Below are 27254 nucleotides of genomic sequence, written 5' to 3' on the forward strand. Positions count from 1 at the left end.
CACTGGGTACGCGCAATACATAACAATGTCGTATTACGCCGCGTTATATATATTATACGCGATGGGTGTAAGGACCCCCGCCGTTGGAAGCCCGACACGTACTACAGTTTTTTATCGCGCATACTTGACAATTTTTTCGTTCGAATCTCAAACGCCGCTCACAGTCCGAAAGGTTTAAGTTATGGTCATCATGCGCGTAATATTATAATGTAATGTACGACACGGTCGTAAACGCGAGTAGAGGACGGAGAGAAGAAAAAAAACGAAAATAAAAAATGAAATAATACTACAGAAGACCTGCGTCCGACACGATGACACCCCGCCGTGCACTGGACTAAACCGTCAAAGTGCGCATCTATATATTATTTTAGATACTAGCTGTTATTACGACGATCTTCTTATTATTATTCTCCGTATTCTCGGAGACGATACGATCTCGGACGCGTGCCCCCGACACCGATGTATTTGCTCGTCGTTTATAATAATAATAATATAAAATATAATATACAGTTGCTCCCGTCTCTTGCAGGTCGGCGTATTTCTATATAGCGTCTATATATTTCAGTAGTTGCAGCAGCAGCTGCGGCGGCGTCATTCTCGTCAGTGTCTTATGTTGTTCGTCAACCTATTTAGTTACCACGAATATTATAGATATAATGATAGCTACCTATATAATATATATACTTAAAAGTTTAAGAAAGTTATGCACCTATGTGTAAGCTGATGCAGATAATGCGATGACCGGAATTTTTTTTTCTTTTCAGTATACATAATAATATGTGTAACGCGGAATTTTTTTATGCTGTTAAGATATATGAAACGTACCTATAACTGCTTTATCTTAATTAGATATTCCGCCGTTGCATAGAGTGCAAATCGGGTATAAAAAAGTAAAATAACATTGAAACCCTTTTACTGCACATTCGTCCGTTACGGTAGTCGCTCATTTTTTGGCCTTCCGAAATATTGTTATACGCACTCGTGTACTTATTTTTTATTTTTAATGTTACGTTATCTCTCTCTTTCTCACTCTCTTAATAACAGTGATGTGTGTGTGTGATATGCTCACGCATATATACGTGTGAATCTCTCATTGATGTTATCTGTTACGACGGATAGTTATGTAAAGATAATGCGGCACACCCGAGCCATCGGGACGGAAGAGTGAGAACCGCGCGCTGCAGAAGTAACAAGACTTGTGCACGCACATGCATAAACACACACACACACATATGCAAACGTGCACAGTAACAACACACTGTACGCCTCTTATGATGCCGCGTGGTTCTAAAACGATTTTTCGAAACGTGTAGACGATATTATGTATGTTTGCGCGAGCGATGCGCCTAATTAACACCGTAATAATAACACATACGGAACAATGCGTTTCTGTTTTGCTAGGTTTAAAAAAAAAAAAAACATTTTATCGTCGTCATTTATTATATAGTCTACCTGTTTTTATAGTTTTTATTCGTCGTGTTCGGAATGGGGCTGTATATACAGTGTACATGTTTGATGTTATAGCCGTTGATTTTTCGGACTTCACGCGTCCCGGAACTTCGCAACAGGAGACATAGCGCTCCGCAGTCTTGAGAAAAGTAATATGTAATATATACAACGTACATTCATATCTTTAGTACCTACCAGCCGCGCGAACACATCGCGTGTCGTGTCCCCAAAAACGGATTTCCTGCTGCCGTCGGCCTCGACGAGTATATTATATTATATGCTTTAACGTAAAAACTCGTGAAAATATTCGGTTATTAAAAAAAAAAAAAATGATAATAATAACAAAAATGACAACGACCACGTAATAATAGTTATTTATGTACTCTCGGGAGCAGCTGCAGTGAGCGCAAATGGCAAGATCTGCTTTATATATATATGTATACACTTATCTTTTTATTCTATAATACCTATATATTAGGCCGGGTAGACTGCCGTGCACCGGGTTTGAAGATCGTGTTTATTAATGGTTTTCTCGTTATTAAGTTCCCAAACTCGATTTTTTCGATCAATAACGCGTTTAAGGTTGAAAAACCAAAAAAAAATTACAGCGACCGCGGGTCACTGTCATGACAGCAACGGAGTATGACCTAGTACCGAACTTTATAAATATGCACGGTTTTCACTCATTTAATATTATTCACATAACACACATTTTCGAGCTGCTGCTGTATAATTGTGCAGTCGTACTTACATATTATAGTAGTTCACGGTCCCGCGAGTCAATCCGACCCGAACCGTTCCGCGGTAAACGCGACACCGCGACACAGACCGTCGATTCGGTTTCGTATATTTTATATAATATATAATAATGCTTCGAGGCGTGTTTCTCGGAGTCTCGAGTGGTAAATTATACACCGATGATTATGTTATACATGGTCGTCGTATAATAGCTGCTGCTGGTAACAAAATGTGCGGTGACACGCCGAGGCCGCGCTTTGTGCACAGTGTAATAAACAGTATTGTAATTTATAAGATACAGATATATAGGTGTAAAACATCCAAAAATATTAGTGGTTCTTCAGCTCTCAACATTTTTTAGAGCAAGCAGATTCGTTGAATTTAATATTAATATTAATATCATCAAATAATTGATTTTATAATTTATTACCTATATTTAATATTTTATGTAAAACAAATTATTCGTATTTATTAATAAGTATCTAACAATTTAATTCTATACTTAAGTATAGACATTCAATGATTACATCTCTTTAGATCCATGTATAAATTACAACTGATATTTCTGGTAGTCTATCGTGAGAAATTACAGTACGTGTCCAAGATTTTTAATTATTATTTAAGATAAGCACAGATGCTTAGCAATAAAATGCATAGTGTTCAGTACTTTCTTTGCATCCCTACGATTTACATAACGGGTGAAATATTTTCATTTTCCCTGCGAATGTTTTCCGCACATTTTCAATGCCTATGATATTTTAATAATGATTATATACCGACCCGACAACGACGCGGCGATCGGTCGTATGCGATAACCACAGGACGTGCGCGGTGCTATACCGGTTTGGACGCACGAACCAAGGTTTCTGCACCGAGTTGGCGAGTCACGACGATGCATACGCAAAAAAATAAAAAATAAATACACTGCACCGATCCATTGCGGTGTAGGTCCAATGATTATACTATGCGCCTATCTATACACAATAATAATAACAATTGTATAACATGTTAGGTATGTGTATATTATTATGCGAACAAAACGCAGCTTAACTCGAAAACTGGACTAAAGTCGTTTACGGTGGTTGGTTGGGGGGGGGGAGGTTGTAAGACGAGGAAGAGGAGTTGGCTTGATGTTGAAAATCGTGGCGAAAATCACCAACTATGCCGCTTATAGAATATCATAATACTATTATCACGTACTACCACCAACGCTGCAGCAGGAGCAGGAGCAGCAGTTCGCCACTTTTACGAGATCTGCGATAAGTGCGCCCGCAATCAGGTTCCATAGAGTCCCGATACAATAAGATGCTTTATATATATATATATTATTATTATTATAATAGTATGTTCGTATCGCATAAATCGTTTTGAATTACGCGCGGAATGCGCCTGGGAAAGGACACTCTTTTTTTCTTCTATTTTTTTTTATTCACGCAATATACTACGTAATTGGACGTTGCTGCGATAATATAAATGATATTATACTTGTGCTCGAGACGGCGGGCGGCGACGAGTGTAAAATATCGGTATTTTTTCCCGCAGTTTTTGTGCCCAAATCTGGACGCGTCTGACGACGATTTCTCCGGACGAAAACATTTGCCAAATATAACGACGGTTTTTTTTTTTTGTGGTTTTCGCACAAGTGGACTCGAATCCGACGGCCGTCTCTCGCTAAACAGTAAACCGTTAAAAAAAACACGCATGCCCCCGGGTGTTATTTTTTGTTCTCGTGTTCACACTCTCGTGCACGGATAATAATCATATTATTGCGTCTCCCCATAATATATATGTATTATATATATTACGCAAATAAACAAACAAAACTGCAGAAACAGTGACGGTGGAAGTACACGCTGCACACATAGTTATACACATTATATCTATATTTATATTATATTATGTTATAACATTAGAACGGGATAAACACTAGTGTAACAAACAACAACACGGTAAATAATAGGTACACTCATTGAACCGGTAACCGGAACACACACACCGGGGGGATGTAAAACCGCCGCGCCCTCGACAGGGCAGGGACGAGGGCGGTATCTCCGGTATCCCGCTGAGGTATTTTTATTATTATTTTGAGGACCCCGGGGAGAGGACTACCATCGGTGGCGTTGGCAGTAGCAGCCAGCGATTACCACGGCGCGATATACGTATAGGAAATAATAATATATGGTATATATTATGTATACTTATATTATACGTTTCTGTGCGTTATTTTTCCCAACGGGCCCTTTTGTTCGACTTCACCGTTCGACCACGCCCACACTGGAGGTGCGAAAAAGATCCAACGGTCGCCTTCTCCCCCCAACTGCAACCTCTTTTAGGCACATCAAAGACACACGCTGTGCGACCACCTTTCCATAACCGTGTTATAAATACACAAGCACACGGTCATCGTAAATAAACGTCTCCGCATAAATTGTATATGTATATTATAATATTATGATGAATGGGGAACACGGAAATCAATTGTAAAAACGAGCCGCGCGTTGAAGTTAATGATGTTTCGACATTTTTACAGGAAGATAATGATATAACACAACACACGCGTCATAATACGTAAACGCGATCTATATAACTGTAGAAACATTTAAACGGTTACATGCTGTTGGGACTCAACTCGCATATTTTTGGCTTTATGATTTCGATTAATATCTCGCGAGCAGATGTGTAAACATTGGTGTACTTATAACTGCAGTATAGTCGAATGACGTAAAAATATACAATTTATTGTGTACTAATGGTTCCGACTTATCGTATTACTCATACTTATAGTGACACTCGCTAAGACCTATAAAGTTAGAATTCCAAGTCAACACTCAAAACTTTGTCCGACACAATCGATCTATGCTGAGTACGACGGAATACGTTAATCGGCTTACACGTCCCACGTTACTTTTAAAACCTAGTCGACACACTAGCTCGATTTAAAGTATTAATACTTATATTTACTCACGCCGAACTTCTCTTAAAATATAATATATACTGTAACGGATCACTTGTGCGTGTTCGCAGGTTGTACGGCATACGGCGGTGCGGCCGATGCCAGGCGGCCATTTCGCCGTCGGAGCTTGTGATGCGAGCTCGGGACACGGTTTTCCACGTGCCGTGTTTCAGTTGCACCGTCTGCTTGGCGGTACTGACCAAAGGCGATCAGTTCGGCATGCGCGACGGAGCGGTGTTTTGCCAGCACCATTACCAACAGTTCGGACCTTCGTCACAGGGCCAACAGCAACAGTCACCGCTGCCGAGGACCATCATGCCTCCGTCGATGACGCCCGTCCAGTCGCCGTATCCTTCGTCCAGGGCGCTCGAGTCACCCGCGCCCGGTGCCGGATCGTTCTTCAACGGCGGTTCGGCGGCGACCGGTGGCGGAGGAGCGCCCGCCGTTCCCGCGCCCGCTCAACCCCGGCAGAAGGGCCGTCCCAGAAAGCGCAAACCCAAAGACTTGGACGCCATGACCGTCAATATGGGTGAGTAGAGTGATACTATACGTGATACAAAATATTATTAATTTATGCTTATTATTACCTGTATGGCACATTCCTCTGAACGAGTAACAATTTTAATTCACCATTTTAAAATACGAATTCATATTATGACTGTTTTAAGTAGGTATGCTTATTGTATACTGCAGAGTACGAAATGTGTGTATAGGTCTCAAGTATTTCTGATCAAACATTAACATTTTAAAAATATCCTATAGCGTGTTGTAGCCTCTTAAAAGTTACATAGGTTTTTATAAAATTGTATATAGTTATTACTATACATAGGTAGTGATGATGGTGAATTAAATTAATATAAATAGGATTTCCAATTCCTTATCCAAACCCAAAACATCCTAACTATTAAAATTTTACCCAAACCAATCACTATGATGATCCAAAACACACTAAGAAATATACCACTATAAAAAATTAATGATGAAAAATATGAAAAAATATTTCATTCACCCTAACAATATCTCTATTTCATTTTTTAGTGTTTCGGCGAATACACTAATATAAAGTATGAAATACCTTTAACAGTCTATTTGAATGTTTGAAAATTAAAATACAAAATTAATTTGAAATTTTTGTATTTCAAAATAAATCTATACTGTTTTTGAAATTCTGTTTGTCTCAATAAAGTGAAGGTGTACAATATTATAAATATTATAATATAGGAAATAATCGTATATAAATTCATAGTAGAGTGGTTAGGTGATTAAACTACAAGGTCGTTTGAATTTCTTTCTATACTTTTGCGTATTTTATCGATCTAGAGTAATTATTTTAACATGTTTCAAGCTTAAGATTATTGTTTTTAACATAAATCTCTATATTTAATATGCGGCGTCATCGTTTATTTTTCTAACAAATATTCAATAATTTAAATTCATTTCTATTGAAGGTTTCCTATTTAATGTGTTTTAGATTACCGTCAAATTTATTACATAAAAACAAATCTACCGGAATTAATGTTTAACTGCAGATAAACGATTACAGATTTATAGTATTTTAATCGTTGTGCATAGTCAAAGTCTTCGATTATAATATTATAAACAATAAACATAATATATAAGCGTGAAATAATGATAATTCGTTCGAAACCATTATAGGTTCTATTACTACCTATTTAATATATCGTATAATAAAAATCACGTATACAATAGTGTTTATATATTTTCCGACAAAATCGATTTTTTTTTTTTTTATAACCTCCGTAAAAACGAAGAGCGATTAATTATTTTTATTAATACTTAACTTAAAATCTGTCAGATTCACACGAAGTAGCCCGTGAGAATGTATACCGACTACGAGTAAAAAACGATATAAAATAACTTATACCTACCTACTACACATGTGCATGCGTGTACACCTATGTACCGTTTCTCCACGTGTGTATTTCACAATGATAGGCAGAAAAAACATACATCGATATCGCGCGTCAGTGCGGAGACTATGAAAAAGAAAAGTAATAATAAAAAGGTGCGCGGGTTTTACATTACACATAATCATATATATTTTATGATCGTTTTAACTATTACATTGTGAGTGCGTGAGAGTGTGGGTTGTAAATGAATGCATTGAAAAAAATATGTTCTAAAAACTAAAAAGTTATGCAAAATTGTGTACTTAAAAATCCTATATGATTATGCAATGTTCATTTTTTTTAGTCGAATATTAATAATAACAATAATTAATATTTATTGTAATAAATATTATAATGTACCTAGTAAAAAAAAATGTTTTTAATAAGCTTGTGTTAATATTGCGTTTGTTTTATAAGTATTAATAATATAATACTTTTTGCCAGAAACTTTAATCCATTGACAAGTTCTGTCGATGGCAATACATAATATCTAAAAATAAATTTTCTTCAGAAATCTAAAAGTTAAAATTATCATAAAATACAATCAAATTTCGTAAAAATAACTCTTTAAATTATTTAAACGATAAAACAGTTGTTAACATTACAAATTTTATACAATTCGTGTTGATTGTCGCGATTAAACGATAAATTCGTGCTAATGAAACCCAAAATATTTTATTACACTCGCCTTAATTATTTTTATTTACTAATCTGAAAAATTAAAAACCAAAAATCCCAATGGTCAGTAAAACTGCCACAGGACATTGCGCGAACCGGTGAACCCTCTCGTTTTTATATCTCTCCGTGGATGAAGGTATAGTTTTCGATGACGACCATTTTACACTGATATCGACCGCAGTTGTTATATTATATTATGCTCGTCGAACATATGAATATAAACGGTTAAAGCGACGTAAAAAAGTGTATGGTTATAACAATAATATAGTAACGGAAATAATATCCGTCCCGACTCTGGGTGCGTGAGACTGTCGACGACGCGGTGAAATGTCTTCATCAGCGCCGCGCGCGTCGTGGAGCTTTCACCCGCGCGGTTCGTCTGAGTGCCGTGAGAAAACGATAGTAGCGCCGTGTCGCTGATGACAACGGACTATTTACCAGCGTATAGGTCGGTATAGAGATTTTATAATAATAAGTGTACATATATATATCGTCATCGTTTTAAAACGTAATGCGCATGAAACGTCTATATTATTATATTATATCGATTTAAGGTACTCACAGCGACGATATTAGGTTATAGGTTAGCTGTTATATTGTAATAATATATACGATTGCGTCGGTGGTCGATTATTGCATTTGCAACATTTCAAACCTTCTCAAGATTCGTATCTTACAGCGTTATTCCTATTAAACAATATGTATATAGTCGCGTATTTATCAGTAAAATTAGCTGGTTTCGAAGTTATGCACGGGGCGCGCGGAAAGCGACAAATTTGTATATAGAAAATTAACAACTTCATTGAGAAGGGTGGAACGATTATTTTCACCGATACTCATCGTGGCTATATTTGCACACTATAAAGTAAACACACCGCGTGCTACGATTACATCCATTTATCGTCTACATCGTGTTAATAATATATATGTATGCTATCACATTTTTTTTTAATGTTTAAGCTCTCGTTAAATATTCAAACACACTTGACGCCGCGATGAACATCCAATTAATATTATATTGTAATTCTATTCTATAATATGTTTAAACGTGTCAATTATCATAATATATGCCGTGCCCGTGTCATTTTATCGATCGTCAGACATAACGTCAACCCGGTACCATATTTTTTATTACCGGTTACCATCATAAAATATAAATTAAGCAAATACATTTGGCAATGTACACTATTATACAATACATCATTGGTCACAGAGGCGTAAAGTAGCAGTGTGATGCATTTTCGGCTGAGATAAAAATCGACGTGAAAATGGTTTATGATGCTTTCGTCGACTACATTGATATAAATTATATACAATGGCCCAAGACGTGAGCTGAAATCTCAGACACGGCGGCGACGGCCGTATAATATGAGTTTTGGTGTACTTACTTACACGTAGGACGTAAGGTGTATACTAGATATTATTGTTTGGCGCGTGCACAATATTAACGAGATTACACGCTGGAAAGTAGTTTTTGTTTTTGCGCATGTGTTTATCTTATATTATATTATGTTTGGTTAAAGTTTATACGTACGTGATCGCGGAAAACACGATTCGATATTATATAGTGTGTTTATACGACGCGTCTCCAAGGCCGGTTTATTGGTATATATATATATATATTTAATTATTATATTATACCTATAGTATTTATTGGTGTATATATACCTACATATAATATGCCGTCTGTCCGGTTTTGTGTTTTCTTGGCCCTCATTTCAAACGCCGTCCCAATGGATTTCGACAAAGTTATCGGATTTAATATAATAATAAAAAACAAAATAATAATAATAATAATAATAATGTAAAACAAATATAAAAAAAAAAAAAAAAGAATGAAAAAAAAACCGTATATATCGGATCCGATTCCCACAGTCCATTGCAGCATCGGATTAGTACGTAATAATAAATCGAGGACCTGCTGACAGGTCGATGGCCACCGGATAATAATAACGTGTGGCGGAGGGAAAAAAATACACAAACGAACGCCTCTCCCGTGTAATGATCGATCACGACATTTCGCGTGCGTGCGTGTGCTTACCCAAGACCTCCCCGGGTCACCGGGTTTTAATCGGTGACTCGGAGATCGTATACATACTAATAATATGTGCACGTACGCGGTATAATGTGTACACGGGTATGTACACATATATATATTTATTATATTGTCGTGTGTGTCAATGGGGTAGATGTCCGCAGGTAATAAAGACGGCTGGAACCAGTAACCTGTATATTCGAATAGATATATTATTCGATCGTCGTTGTACGCAGGTATTAGACCTTTTTCGAGTTAAATTTCCAACACTTTTTGAATCGATTCCGTAATATACATATGTATTTTCAGAGTAGGTATAAGGACGCAACATATTTTATATTCTTTTATCTATATTTAATTCGTGAATCTCGTAAGTATTATACCTACTCTATATATTGTATAAACCAGTCTTGACTGCGTTCGATGAATTCGTCACCGCAAATCGATGAAATAGCGTATGAAATGTTATAAATATCAAAGTGATATGCTCTATTTTCGGTTATAATAACAATATAGGTACTAAAAGAGTAAAATATATTAAGTTTTTCGACGTTATTGGTGAAATTTGGATTGATGTAATGATTCGTTAACGCGTCCATATATAACTACAATGATTTTTCGTTTTAAATTGTTTTCTCCGTTCATTCAAAAACCATTACCGTGGTTGATATGCTTGCACAGAGTAATAATAGTCTCACGGGTTAAACGGGGAAGATAAAACAATTATTGAGGTATCCGGTGGCACCCACGAGTTATGTCGATGAAGCGTGAAGGTGAATCGTCTGGTGGTTTCGTTGAGTAAAGATTTGTTTATTTTTTCCCCTCTGCTGCCGACGTTGTCCTCATGCCTATATATATTCTTTACCAACCCGATATAAACCATCTAAGTACTATACATATTTTATGCTTACCATCATTCGGTAGTTATGGTGCATGGTTATGCGGTTTGCTAGGGAAAAGTGCTGCTGAACCGTTTCCCAACTTGTTTCCAATGATAATATTATATGTGTCGAGGACTGCAGTGTAGGTTAGGTTGAAAAAATAATGATAAAGAACAACCGTGGTAAATGAAGATCAAATCGAGGCACGAGTGCGGAGTGTCTGCTAAGGCACCTTTGCGGTTGTGGTCGTAACCGCGCCGCATCCATTACATTGTACACAAAAATGATATATCTGTATAATATAGTAAACGCGTCACCACATTAGTAGGTTTGGGTCGTTGAGTACTCCACAATCAGTGCGTGAAACTACTTTAATAATTTATAATAATATAATATAATATTCATAAACATAAATTATTTTTTAAATTTATATATCTATAACATATAGGTATATCGTATACAATATACATATAATTTGTTAGGTAACAAGACTTAAACATTTTGGTACAACTACTCGTTTGAAAATAACATTAAAATATATTTTGTATTTTTAAAATTTGAACTTACCTAAAATAATTGAATTATTGATACAAATTCTCAGAAATATAAGTTGATCTTATAATAAAAATATTTCGTTTAAAGAGTATTATACTTATACTAAGAATACTTATCGTGTATTAAACATAAATATATTGGTAGGTATTTATAGTTTCAATATTTTTAAACAGTTATTTATTAGCATTCATTATTACAACTATTGGCTATGCCGCTATGGATATCAAAGTTTGTAATGTTATTGAAACACACCGAGATTTAAAGTGTATAAATGTAAATTATTAAATTTAGAGAACATCGAACTTTAATAATTTTTGTTTTGTTAGCGATGATGAAAATCTTATTTATATTAAAAAATTTGAATGGCTTCAAATTTCAGAACAAGTTGTGTTCAAACGGATAGTAAAAATGTAAATGTGCTTGAATGAGTTGTGCTTTTGTATACAAACAAGTCGAACCCTAAAATTTGTCGTGTTCAGTCATGATATAATTAGGCATTCTAGTTGAAATTAGGACCTGATTAGAACCATCATTTCTTAGGGAACGAATAACTGGTTTCATAGGAATATAGATCTTTTTATAAATTAAAATTTTACTTTATTTTATTTTAATATTGATAATTATTTACCGTACACAAAGTGCGCAGTGTATTGATTATTTTTCCATATTTTCGGGTACAATTTGCAGTAATGACTTTTATGCTAACTTAATACTTTACAGGTATTTATGTATTAATACTCGAATACTTGAATCGGAATCCTTTTTCCGAACAATTTTAAGAACTAAAATCAAAAAATAGAACGTCAAAGTCACTCGGTCGTCTATATTACTCGTTTGAAATAATCACTAAAAAAGTCTCCAACCCGTTGGGCGACTACGAAAAACAATGCGCGCTGCTTCTCATCGGCCGTTTCCGAGTAAGGTATATAGGACCGTCGTTCGTCGGAAGTACCTACTTGAGTGTGTGTGCGTGTGTGCGTAATCGATTAACCACGTTTGTTGGGTGGTTTTAAATCCGTTCCGGCCGAACGACGTGAACAAATGAACCGCACGAGCGAACCCGCGACGGGTGCGATCACCTGCAGCAGACCCGTCGCACCACGTACCCATATTATAGCAGCGTGTTATACACATAATATAAATATATCGTATAAACGTATGTCGAGCCTACTCGTCAAACCCCCCCACGCGCGCGTATGTATGCGTAATATCGTATTGTCGTATGACGTTACGAATGAGTAAAGCACCTCCTCTTTTTTACGTACGCGCGGGTTAAAGAAGCGTATATTTATATTCCACTTTTGCCCGTTCATGTGGGACTCGGTGGCCGCCGCCGCCGCCGCTGGTCGGGTTCACAGATCGTGGGAACAACCGCCACCGCCGACGCCGCCGCGTGCTTAGCCGACCGCGAAACTAGCCTACCCCCGAAGCCTACCCGTTTGTTGCCGCTCAAGTATAATAAGGCTCTGTGTATATTACACATTATGCGTGTACACACACGGATAAAAATCTAATCATCTGAAAGAGAAAAAAAAACGGTACGTGATGTCGATATCGCGCGCGGTTGTGGTCTACCGTTATATATTATTATCATCGAACGACCATACATATAGTGTCTCGTGTCCAAATTGGACGAAATCAAATTGTCTACTACGACGTTACCGCCTATGTCATTATATTACGATATAATAACGTCAATAATCGGTGCGCGCGCGCGCGTGTTATACATGTTAAACGTAAAATAAACGTCCGTCGCACCATTTTACGATATATATGTTATTATAGTAATATGATAGTATACGTATCTTATTATATAGGGTATACAGGTTGATTCAATAATCATGTTCACCCTCATTCGATCATGCGTTTATTCAAATCCGTGAGATTTTACGTACTTAAGAGTGTCCTGCGAGTAGATACAAACTTTTGTATTTCAAATAACAACCCCACTTTCTGTATATTTTAGTGGATAGTCGTTCTAAAACATTTGATAAACTACTCAGTTGAAAATCCAATGTTTATGATATACTTGAAAAATTTTTATAAATGATTTATTACGATAGATTGCACACCAACATTTTCAAATCGTTAAAGCCCTAAAACTATTTTCCCATTTCCATTATCGTGGGTCCTATTGTATACAAAATTAAATAACTCAAAAACTACTTGTTCGAATTCAGAATTTGATACGTACGAATTCTCAAAAATATTATCTATAAACTGATTAAAGGGGGTGGGTTCTTATTTGAGGAACAGAATATTTTTGCGATTTCACAGGACGTTCTGTGAGTAGTACATAGAACTTCAAGAATTTGAAATATCGCAGAAGAAAAACGGGATGAGCACGATTGACGAACCACTCTGTATATTTTTTAATATGAATCGCTCCGAACCTGCGGTAGATCATATTATTATATTATAATAGATCGAACGAGAATCAATATATCCTGACAATGACGACGATTTCGTGAATGGACGACGTACGCGCGTAGGAATTATCATACACACGCGCGCTTGCGGTGGATTGGTCTTCGAGCGACACTCCTCGGCGCCCGGTGTGGTTGTTGTCGCTTCCGTTCGCGCACGCGGTAATCGGTTGCCCATTAATAATACCCTCTGCACACCACACACAATACTCGCTGTATGTAAATACGTATAATAATAATATAATGGCGTGCGTGTGTGCGTTATACAAACACTCCGTAAATATATATAATATATGATATTATACGTTCGCTCGTGTGTGTATCATAACGGTTACCAAGTGTCTGGTATACACAATAATAATAATATCGTAACCGTTCTCGGGTTCAAGTCGTTTCCGTTCCGTCGACATCGTGTACGCGGTTATATATTATATGGTGTCCAGATCGCACGTAATTGATTTTCTACCTATACGCGAGCTTACGACTATAATGATTGTACGTATAATAATAGTAATATAATCATATATATATATAAACTTCTTTGGATATATTTTATACACACATACATATATATATAGCGGGAAATCGTTATTTTCGTATGTGTAAGACCAATTGCGCGATAGAAATCGGTCGCGCGAGACACGTGCAGGCTTCGTGCAGTTTTCTTCTATGGCAAATTGTGTTTACGAGCTGTTTTTTTTTCTACACACGCGTTAGAAAAATCAATTATGATATTATATTTTATCCTCCGCGACCGTTTAATCGTTTATCGTTTGTAACTGGGCAAATTACTTTATATCATTACCCTGTTAAATTATATATAGGTATATGTATTATATTACTACGATGCGTAACTATATGGTTTAGCTTTAGACAACTTTAATAGTCGACTAGTTTGACGTGCGCGTTTGATTGCCATATTGAAGGTTCATAAACCTATTTAATATTTTCTATACATACATATATATATATATATATATATATACGTGTATTCGAATATATAAGTCGTTTCCGGTCAATTCCGTAATATTGGTCGGCCAACCTAATGCACTGTACTATACGTAACGTTATGGTATTATACATTTTATGTATATGCATGCAAATGTAAGTATGTGTGTACATATCGTATATTTTTTTTATTCGATTCCAGTGATTTCATCAAGTTCACCGGGAATGCGGTCTCCGCTATTCGCTGACTAGTCTGCGTATGTATTTCGGTTCTTTTGGTACACCGAAATATCGGCATTTTTTAATTATCATTTTCAAATATCTAGTTTAGCGTGGCCCGAGAAACGTTCGTAGAAAACACTTTTGAGTCTTGGAGACTGTTGTTAATACAAGTATAAATGCATGCGCATACGCCGAGTTCGACGATATAACTGCTGCTGAAATTTGATCGTTAAGGTTTTCTGCCGTTGTGCATATACTATTACATTATGTACACGAAGTCGAGGGAAATACTATATCACAGTATTATATTTTTATACAGTCATAATATGACAGTATATTATATAGCATATCTTATAACAATAACATATTTAATTGTTCTAAAAATCAGTAAATAGCGGAACTTTGTCATATATTAGGTAGCAGTAGATATTGTACATATCAACTTTATTTATTGTATAACATATAAATTCAAAAATTTAGTTTAGACTTTATACGTATATAGTTCAATTTCGTTTGCATAATAATATCTGATGTTGACAATTGAATTGTTTTTTTTTCGAGCAAGCGTAAAAGCGATTTTATTTAAACCAGTTTTATGGCTTTTTAAACGTTTCTGTGAGAACGTGTTTACATAATATGTGACTATTACCACGTATAGTTCGTTAAAAATTTAAAACTGTTAATATATGATTAAAACTTCGTTTTATTAAAAAATATATTAGTAAGTACCTATCTATGTGTTATAATATAACTTACTTATTTTATACTTTTTAGTTTTTACTATAATTTACTTTTAAAGTGTATGTTTTTTTCTCGTTTCTCTTAAGTATATAAAATATTATACTTTATCTTTCGGTGTTTTGGTATATCTATCGTTTATCGGTGATAATCTATTATAATTACTGCTCTCGATAAGCAATAATATGATTTAATATTACTATAATATATATATATACACAATATAATTCATATTTAAATATAATATACATAACACTTGTGTATCGGGGTTATCCGAGCGCTGATGAACTCCAGCAACCGGCCATAACAATTTTTATCACCCGATAGCTGACTCCGGTCTGACCTGTGCTACCGCGTTTTCTAAGTACATAAGTATGTTTTCGGTCGTTATAAAAGTCATTCCGAAACGTTTATCTAATCGTTATACAGTACCTACTTCAATATAATATAATGTATAAACATTTATTGTAATATAATATGTATTTACGTATATTGTTTTTACACACACATAATATTATATACTACGAGTGCTATTATTTCAGTAATAACTCTCGCGCTTTGTATAGGTACCTTATACAGTTATATACTGCTGCGTTAAAATAATATTTGAGGAACACGCACACCCAACACGTCGGAGAACGTTATTATAAGAAATTTCGATAACCTTTCCGGTTGTGATAATAATAATATGTACACTTGTATTATAATATCGTATTATATATATTATTATTATAGTGTGGCAACCGTTAATATCAAAATAAATAATAATAATAAAAGTAGTAGTTATAATTATAATAATAATATTGTAAAGAAAGAATAAAACATGTGCCTACATAATATTGTTTTATGTACTTTTACCTATATCGTTCTGAGAACAAAAAAAAAAACAGCACATTTTTCGTGTTTTGTAATCGGCGTTGGTGAATGTTTTATATAATATTTAGATATTGTGTATGTGTAATGTGTTTATTTGAACAGGTCGATTTATAAACTCAGTATATGATAATATTAGGTATATAGGTGGTCAGAGGAAATACAATAATTATTATTTATACATACATAATACTTAACTTGGTTATAACTATGTATAATAAGGTTCCCCTTCGTGTACGTACATACTTAAATCCTATCGCCAGCATGTAGTTACTGCATTCAGTATTCCTCCCATGGTAGCTATTTTAGTTTAGAAAAGTTTAATTGGTCTCGTTAGGGAGGTGACGGACAGCTTGTGGTCAGTATTATATTATGGTAAAACTATATGCTATGACGTCCCCGAATATATACGGTTGCCTATATTATTATATAGTCATTACACGTCAATCACACCCCTTTTGCTTTAATCAACTGTCGACACGTGTAAACGAGTATGTATACATACTTATATTATGTATCTTACTAACCGACTACCAACGACGACTTTTTAATCAATAAAAGAATCGTAACAGTCGTAGATTTGCTGTAGAGAATAATAATATGAATTAATAATGTTATAATATGTATTTTTATAATACTACAAATACGTCTTTATTTTTTTGATGTGTATTGTGAGTTTGTATGACAAATGTGGATTTTCAATTATAATTTCGTTACATATTATAATACGTGTATCATCATATAGGTATGTAGGGTGTGTTAAATTGTTTGAACGACAGCGCAGTTTTGCTTTTAAACGTCATTTAAAATTAAATATTCACGAAATTTACAAACATAAAAAATGTCTTAAAAAAAACGTCGATGTAAACATATAGAACGGTGTATTGCTGCGTATACTCTAATATTTATGTATGCGGCAGTTAGTAGGACGAGAATATTCAAGTTTTCTACTACATTATGTATACATATATATTTTGAAAAACATCGAGCACAATCAAACCGCACAAGCACAGAAGTAATAAAACGCATTGGGACGTGAAGGACGTCGTTTTGATACGATATTCTGATAACAAAAAAAAGAGTGTATATAATATAAATAAATCACAATGTCGTAAATATTTTGCTGTCGAATATAATGTAATATATTTCCAATTCCCGAGTGGTTTATCTCGGTAACTGGCGAAATTTGACGACAATGAGCGGGACTTGGTGACCTGCAGCAACGTTTAAATTTAAAGTTATTTGCTTTGATTTTGTAGTGAAATCGGATGTACTTTTTATAAGTCTATAGACTATACTAATTATCACCCCCAAAAATCACCCATCGAATTGCGTCCACGATCATGAAAATAATAATTCTTTATATAACAAATAATTTTTTTAATACTCGTGTGATAAAAGTAATAAACGTGTCTTATACGATTTTTTTATGTTTCAGACATGAACTCAAGTGATTCGTACAACATGGAAATGGCGTTCGGTCCAGGCGGCTTATCGTCCGGTGCGGGCGGTAACGGTGGTCCCGGGTCCGGTCACCAGCGGACGAAACGCATGCGCACGTCGTTCAAGCACCACCAACTGCGCACCATGAAGTCATACTTCCATCACAATCATAACCCCGACGCCAAGGATCTCAAACAACTCTCGCAAAAGACCGGCCTTCCCAAACGGGTGTTACAGGTAAATTTCGTTAGTGATAATATGATAGATGCCATTTATACACTTGGGGTTTGACTATTAGTTTAACTACCGCAGTTTTTATTTTTAAATTTTTCAAACACAACATTTTTTTTTAGTATTAACTATATAAATTATTATAAGTATTAAGTATATTCTTAAAATACTATGTAAAACGAATATTTTCGGTTATCAGAATAGACTAAGATGTTTTCGCTCCAGGAAATTTGTTGTTATGGTGCCTTATATATTATTAGTGCGATCGTCTATTATTCTTATTAGCACGTGAATACGTTATGATTGCCACCTTCGTCGCCGCCGCCGACCATAGTTCTGAAATAGCTCTGCTCTATAATAGGATTTGATCATTTCCGTTGTATGACGAAAATACCACTGCTGACACACGTGATTTTCGACGGGGGCAGGCAAATAATAACGATAAAAAAAACTTATTAGGAAAGAGAAGAATATAAAAAAACGCGTCAAGATACAAGTGATTTATAATTTATTCATGTATATATTTCTTCTAAATGCATATAAATCGTCCTTGGGCAGTGTATACCACCACCGAATGAATAAAATACAAACAAAGTAGTAATAAAAAAAACACACACACATAAAACAAAATAGTAACGCTTCGGGCCCCTCACTTACCCTCCCTATTTACACGAGTTATTTATGCTCGGACGTCGTTTTCGCTTTCGGCGACCACCGTATTATAATATGCGTATTATGTTATGGTGTACCACTATAATATATTATATTATATACGCTGTACGGGCCGCCACAGTATTGACGATTTATGGGATTCGCGTGTTTAAATCCATTTGCAATTGTGGCCATTTCGTATACGTTATTCGTACCTATTATATACATTATACATAATACTTATGTGTATGTGTATGCACACTATATATACACTTAACTGTATGCTAGATGACAAACCGTTTTTAAAAAAAATCGCATTTTGCGGCGAGTTTTCGAATGATAATTTTTCTAGCGGCAGGAACATAATATATTACCTATATCTAATAAATGGTATATTTAATTCCTATATATCTACATTTATACATTTTCAAAAAAATCTGGTAACCAAGAATATTAATTATTCTTATAATAGTTAGTTGACTCTCGTTTATACAGTAATAAATGTCTAATTTACAGTACCTGTCTCATCTAAACATTCCAATAATAAAAAAAAAAATCAATAGTAAAAAATCTTATCGTGATTACTATATATCGTACATATTATATAAATATTACATATATATGTGTATATTATGTACCTGTATAAATATATATTATGTGTATACGGTATAAACACATGCCTAATATTATACGACCGCCATTGTAGAGTTAACACGTCATAAACCTTTATGTTTATTTCTCTTGTTTCCGACAGATCTTCATTTTATATCACTATACATAATATATGTATATACATATTTATAGAATATGTATATAAGCATAAAACAGTGTTACGCTACTACCGGTCAAATATTTTAATATATTCAGTATACACAGTTTTTTTTTTTTCATTAAGCATTGCAGTTAGTGATGAAGTTTATGTGATGCTCGTTTACATGTATATTTTTTATTATACATAAAAAGAAAAATAATGTGTTAGCTGTGTAAAATTTGTATTTTTTCCATTTCAAAAAATAATCATAATAATGAAGTCTACTTCAACGTAAATTTAAAATTATGTATAGAAAAATAGGGGATATATTTGCGATATGGTTGTAGGTATATTTTCCAAGTGTAATAAATCAAGCAGACTGCAGACATATATTATTATATAATTTAATATTCGTATTCGGATTCTGACGAAACGTTTTAAGCATCGCGGCCAAGTATTTCTATATATATATATATATACGGCGTATTGAGTGTATAGTGTAGCGCTTAACTTTTATAGATTTTCAAACACCGACCATGTATATATATTATATTCATCTGCAGATGAATATAATTACACGAACTTTATGAACTTTGTGACAAATAACGCGTTTGACATCGGTAGAATTTACAGAGAAAATAATAATTGGTTCGGCTTCACAGGAGTTTTTAGCGCCGACGACAGATTTACTGATATACAAACTCGTCGGCGGCTGTATTTCAAAGATTCAAAAACTTTTTGGCCGTATCTTAAACGAGCGCATCACATCAATTTTTTGGCTGTTCGTAAATCAAATTGAAAACAATTTCGCCACGAGACATACCTATACGGTTATACGCACGTCAATGTATCTGCAGCATATTTTTAACATATAATATATAACCCTTAAAATATTATAATCACCTTAGTTCATCGAATCCACGTTTGCTTTACACGATCTCTGCCACGGTGGCAAAATCTAATCGTTCCCGTTATGCCCACGTACATTTGCTTATACTCGTATTATTTAATAATACGTATCGAATGGAGCTGTTAGATTATTATAATATAACACGGTTTTATTAATTGTGTCGTGTCTATTACAACAATAATATAGTTACGTATAAGTGATGAAAGTTCAGTCTCGAAAAAAAAAATCATTGTTTATCATTTATCCGACGATATTGTAATGTTTTGACGAAGGCATGTGTCATTGACGGATAAAAAATAGCCTTGCAAACGTGACTCTAATACACTGCTGCTGTTATAATAATATGTCCTTATAGTCTACTATCGTGTGTAATGTATATATATATTTAGCGGTCTGCGGTCGAATTACACGTTTACCGCTTATACGTCATATTGTTTTATATGTATATGTATATAATATATAGTGTACATACACTTTGGTAAGACCGTATAAAACGGTATATTTTTTTCCACGGGCCGACAAAGCGCTCTTTGCTTCTTCTTTGCCGCCGCCCCGCTGCGGCCTCGCGCTGCAGACGAATTCGCATCGTATATAACGTTCTTCGCATATAATAATATACGCGCGCACACACATACATTTATATCGTGTGCAGTATACAAAACGGGAGAGAAAAATATGAAATAAAAAAAACTTTCCCTCGACGGATGATGTTTATACACACACACACACCATACACATAATATATACCTATAATACCGCGTAACTGGTTTGCCGACGTATAATATACGTCCCGTGTACACATAGAAAATGGCAGGTGCTTCGCCGCATTTTCCTCAGCAGTTCTGCGGTCGTGCTGTATATTATACGTAGGTACAAACCCATCTCGTCCTGCTCTCGGGGCGGTGGCAGTGGCGGGCGTAGGACGCGACTATGGCCGCGGACCGAAGGAGCAGAGGTGTACGCACAAACGACACACGAGCATAAATACATATAAACATGTAAAAAAAAAAAATAATAATAATAAAAAAGAAGATACGAAATATCCATTTATCAATACGTTGTTTGAAAACAATGAACAATTCAGCGGCGGCCATCCTCCCGTATACATATATATATATATAATATACGAGCACCATGGTCCGCCGCCACTACTATTCTCATAGAGCAGTAAACTGTATACGTAAAGTGTGTGTGTGTGAGAGAGAGAGAGATAGAGCGAAGAGACGACATATTAATAGTGCAAACCCGTTTGATGGCCGTTTAACATTCTGTTCGCGTATATCTGCTTTTATATATATACATTATACTATGTGTATTTTGCTATTTTTTTTTCTCTATACGTACGCTATTTTCTCGGCCGGGAATTGTTTTTTTTCTTTTTTTTTTGTTCTTTGCACACATCCCTTCTATATATTTTATTATACGCTCGTCTCCGAGCCGCCGTGCGGCAATATGAGTTTTTTTCCTTTCGTCCGCGAAGACCATCACGGACGGCGGCATGTTTGCTGCTGCTGCGCTGCAGTCGGCGGCGCTTTGATGATGGCCAACCGATTTCGCATGCTCTCGTAATTTGTCACAATTACCTGCCAGGTTCTGAGTTTTACACCGCTCGCAAACGGTAATGGCCGGCCGTCACCATTCCTAAAGGAGAACGAACGTTTTTCGCTCTGTTTCTTTTATTCTCTCTCGCTCTATCTCTTTTTATTTATCTGTATTAGAATTTTTACTGTTTTTCCCTTATTCCTTCCCCCGATGCTGCAAACATCAGTGCAACGCGATACATTTATATACGATAATATATTATGATTGACTTGCACTTTATAATTTACAAGTAATACATAGGAATATATAATTATAATTTATTATACGAGAAGGCGTATTAGATAGATACCTCGATTATTTGAACCTCCATCTCCCCGTACACTGCGGATGACCTGAAATGGTATTTTAAAGTATCTATTTTTCGAAGATATTCAATGTAAGGTTAAATTGTTATAAGCCACAATAAAAAGTAAAATCTTTTAACAATTTTTCGCTAGCTCGTATTAAATGTTTAAAATGCATTACGACTATAATATTTATATACGCCCTAAACATGTCTTAGACAAAGTGTTGGGTTAGGTTATATTCCTATTAACTTTTAGCACCCATCGCATTGTAAACCGGTTATTTTTGTTGTAAATCAAATAAATTATCAGCCGATTACGAATGTAGTGTAAATTTGTTTAGATGGGACGGGGTCACGGTTATATTATAAGTTATTATATAATATCTGAGATTTTGTGTTCTTGTATTCAATATACGAACGGTCGGCACGTCGTTTACACGCAGTTCAAAGTATAATAATTAAAAACATTTACAACATTGTTTAGTAATTAGTTTGGTCGGTATTTTATAATCCTACCCTCGAGAAAAACACGCGGTGTAACAATTAGCGTATTACAGTAGTGGCGATCTATCTGCACGTCGTGGGAAATTTCTGAACATACAAATTGTCGCTTGCGTTCATCAACAATGTTCTTAGCAGTGTCCGTACACGCACATGGTAGTGGCGGCACGCATACGGTGATTTTGCATAGGTATGTGTTGTAGGCGCATATGTGCATAGTATTAAATAAAAAAAATGTACGATATGCTGTCGGGTGGTTATGAATATTCAACTATATTTTGAACTGCGGTTTTCAGTTGATCGGTTAACTGAAAAAAGGTTTAAGACGGCTGTCGACCAACAGCGGCTTGATCAACGCCTAATTACAAACAGATTTCTAAGATGTTAGATATCGGAGCGCCGTGTGGTATTCGTCTAAAACCACACGAGTTCACGTCGTCTGTCGCGCGTTTGAGATGTGTCCAATTCCGGGGGCAAGAGTTTCCCGGTACCTAGATCATATATAATTATGGTTATAGTGACTGACACCGTCCTACGCGATCGCGACGGCCAATATATAAGAATACGATAAAAGGCACACGACAGACGGCGACGTAGGCCCCGCTGCAGTGAGCCCGGCTTAAGTATTTTATTAAACATTCGAGTATATTATATATACCGCCGCGGTAGGTACGCACCGTGACGTACCGCTATCACACACACCGCACTGCGAGATAATATTATGTAGGCAGACGTGGTCGCGTAGATGCCCGGGGAGATGCGCTATTTCCGTCCGCGCTCGACCGCCGTCGGAGCCCATACCCAGGAGATGCTGCAAAGGGACCGCCGCCGAGAGATGAGATGTTTGGCCCCGGCAATTAGGCGTGTCGCGTTAAAACGGTCGACGGAAAAAACGCGCATGGCGGCGGCGTATATTGTGTATTATTATTATCTCGCGCGCGCGCGCGTCCGCGACACCGCCGCTGCGACAGCCGAAAAGGGTCGCGCGTGTTCCGCGTGACTACCGCAACGGCGTGGCAGCCGCCGCCGCTGAAATAAAGCTCCGTTAATTAGCGCGTACGCGATCGACGGCCGTGACGGTTTTTATCACGCCCTATCTGCTCTTGTGTAAATATGTTTTATAATAATAATAATAATAATACGTACACGTCGCGAGCGGTCGGTTGCCCGCAACCGAAATAGATATACCGTACAGCCACCGCCCGACGTTTGTTCCCGGTCACTATAAGGTATAACACAAACTCGCCCAAGACGACGATGACGTGCAGAGATTACTCGCATAATTCGATACTTACCGAAAATATGTGTTAATATTCTAATACCCGGAAATATATTATTATTATATCCCTAATATCAGCTGCAATATACTTCAGTCCAGTTCTGGACTTGGCACAGTATTGTAAGGGATACGATGCACCAGGGCCTCAGTGTTGAGCTCGTTTTGGGAAATTCGGTTTTATTATTAAATCAAATAATAGGTAACAGATATAGTTAAACTTTTGGTGTAAGTACGTTTTTCCGAGCGAGTTTCATATATAGGTATTAGATGTTTCAGTTTTGCTTTGTCTATATCTTCCTTCGCTATTATAGCTACTATCCGTAGTTTCGCGGACGACGCGATAAACATATTATATACATACACTGTTTGTCAGTGTCCGGCGTCATTTTTTTTTTACTATAATCTGTTTGTTCCGTGTTGTTTAGAGCAAGCGTCGGATTTCCGTACATTCTTACCGTAGACGATATCCCACGCGTTTTTTCGTATGACAGCACAGTTTTAAAAATATATTCATCAAATAAAATCACCGACGAGACACTATATAAATTACACGGTGGAATTATGGTATGCTCATACACACACACACACTTTATCGAGTTTTCTTATACTTCGACTGTATACTCTACTCCAGTCATTTTCTTCTTTCCTTTCAATCGGTTTTCTGTCGCTATACGTACAATTCCGTTTTTCGGTTTTTTTCCAGCTTTCATTTCACCGCGTGTGGAATACTCGCTCCTCCCAGCGAGATTTGTTGGCTTCAACCCAAGTACTCGATAAGATTGATGGGACTGCCGTGTAACCGACCGCGATGAACGTCAATTAATCTACAAACCGCCACAGCCGCCTCCGAAACAAAGGCTTAGGTTGTTGTGTGTACGCGGGTTTACTACGGTCGTACGCCGCGTTTATTTTAAAGTAGAACGGAGTGAAAAAAATGAGCTACGAAAACAAATTGTCGTTTTTGACTGAAAACCGGCCGATGATTAATCGTCGACCCCGTGCACTTTTGACGGTTATCCCGCTACAAACAGCATCAGTCTCGACTTTTGTAATATCGCTATTATACTACACGCCCGCGGTGTGTTTATTTTCGTATGCTCGAGCACTTGGAGCGTATAGAACTAAAAAAAAAAAGCCGTCGATAATTTCCACACGGTTTAGTCTCGTCGATCGCTTAAGATGAGATGCATCCGGTGTCGTGTAAAGGAACCGTATACTTTTCCGGTGTTATGTAATTCGTAGAGGTACATATTTTATACTTATAATTTATAAATATACGCGTTATTTCGTACTGCGTATACGCTTTTTGTCGTTTATAAATACTCGTAAAATGCGTAACAACTCTCACGGTATTGACGCGTTGATGATATCATGGCGATATTGTTCACAAGGCCATTTGCGCGCAGCGTGCACATGTGTCACACCACAAAACGAAACGATGAGTTTAGTGACGTATTATTCTGAACATACGATATTATTATAAAACAAACACAATATAATCGTTCGTTATTATTATACGTGTTTGTCAAAACGGCTTAGTGTTATATAGGTTTATTCCGTGCGGAATATTGTTTTATCACCAGCAATTACGCGTTGTTGGATTTCAGTCACATGTAGCAGTCGAACAAAACTTGCCGTTTAGGGGTTAGGAAAATAAATTGAATTAATTTTCTTACAAGTGGACAAAACTATTTATCGTCGTCAAATACACGCGATCGCGTGACTCGCAGTGTACACGCCGTATTATTATTTTTATATGTGTTGCGAGTTTAAGGGTTTTTGCAATCGGGTTTATAGTTTTCACCACCGTGTTTAATAATACTTCTAATAATGCGATATGCACGTGCTTAACATATACCAATTATAATACTTATGATTTACGTTTGGTTTTGTCGCAGGTTTGGTTTCAAAACGCTCGAGCCAAGTACAGGCGGACGGCCACCAAACAAGACGGGGGTCTAGGATCGTTGGCGCCGCCGTCAATAAAACCCGACAAAAGCTGTTCGGAAAGCTCGACGGGCTCGACCGGCATCGAAGCGGTTATGTTCCACCAACAGCAGCAGCAGCAACAGCAGCAACAACACCACGCTATGCAGATGAGCCCCAGGAGCTATTTGAGCACATCGTCACCGATGGAATGCGGGTCGTAGAGAACTATCGTAAAGAATATATAATATTATCGTCTAACGTTTCCTTTATCATAGTATATCATAATATTATTATACAGAAACATAGTATATTATATGTATAACTCATGTGTATATATAGGGGGGATTACGAATAAAGTAATATATTATAGTTATATAAACGTCGGTGTTTATATATGTATGAAAAAAATAAATATAAGAACAGCGAAAAGCCAGTTTTGTATACGTGCAATATTTTCAAAACATATATAAGTAACTTAAGTTGTTGTTTTTTTTTTTTTTTTTTAATTAAATATTTATATTGTTGAAAGTATAACGGTTTGAAAAAAAAATAATGAGAGAAAAAAATACTATTAGTCTTTAGTAACGATGTTCGAGAGTAGTATATATATATACATATATATATATATATAATATAAATACATACTTAATAAGCGTAACTTGTATAAATCGATGTTGTCCTTACTTCCCTTGTGTCTATATACATATACTTTGTAAAACATGTACATTTCTCTTAAATAAAAAATATTGTGGTGACATTTTAATAATTTACAAAAATGTATCGTTATTTTTTTTCTTAGGCAAAAATATATTTTTTGTCAAATGATCATTGTTCATCATCATCTTAGTCGTGTACTTATTCCAAGAGTGTGATACATAGTTGTACTCGTTGAAGTATTTTTACTTACAGACTACATAGACATATAGAATTATAGGTATGGATTGTTACAGTATGGGAACAAACAGCGGTGTGTTATGTAGAGCGTCGCGATGAAACGGTCAGATACATCATACATTCCCACAAGTATAATATATATTATATAGTAGACGATTTTTAGACGCGGAAATAAAAAAAAACGCGCAGAATTTTATCACATTGCATCGCACGGACTAAACCGCAACTGCAGAAAAGAAAAAAAACGTATTTATGACAATAGATTTTTCACGCCTTTTACTACCTATATACCTACAATGTATAGGTACATTGTAGTCGTCGTAAAAAAGAGAAGAAATGTCGCTCCGTCGCCGGCGAAACAAAACCTCGGG

General features: G+C 35.9%; 1 protein-coding gene across 2 annotated transcripts in view; it reads left to right on the plus strand.

Moving 5' to 3' along the window:
- The window catches only part of LOC114127387 (protein apterous-like), a 58596-nt gene extending 31821 nt beyond the window's left edge, over positions 1–26775 (plus strand). For both annotated transcript variants that reach the window (XM_050202203.1, XM_050202204.1), the window contains exons 4-6: positions 5212–5669; positions 17845–18086; positions 25959–26775. In XM_050202203.1, the coding sequence (XP_050058160.1) occupies positions 5212–5669; positions 17845–18086; positions 25959–26210 (952 nt within the window). In that variant the 3' untranslated portion in view covers positions 26211–26775. The remainder of the gene's footprint in view (positions 1–5211; positions 5670–17844; positions 18087–25958) is intronic.
- The last annotated feature ends 479 nt before the right edge of the window (positions 26776–27254 follow it).

The sequence above is a fragment of the Aphis gossypii genome, chromosome 2 (assembly GCF_020184175.1).
Source record: "Aphis gossypii isolate Hap1 chromosome 2, ASM2018417v2, whole genome shotgun sequence".
NCBI classification, from domain to species: domain Eukaryota; kingdom Metazoa; phylum Arthropoda; class Insecta; order Hemiptera; family Aphididae; genus Aphis; species Aphis gossypii.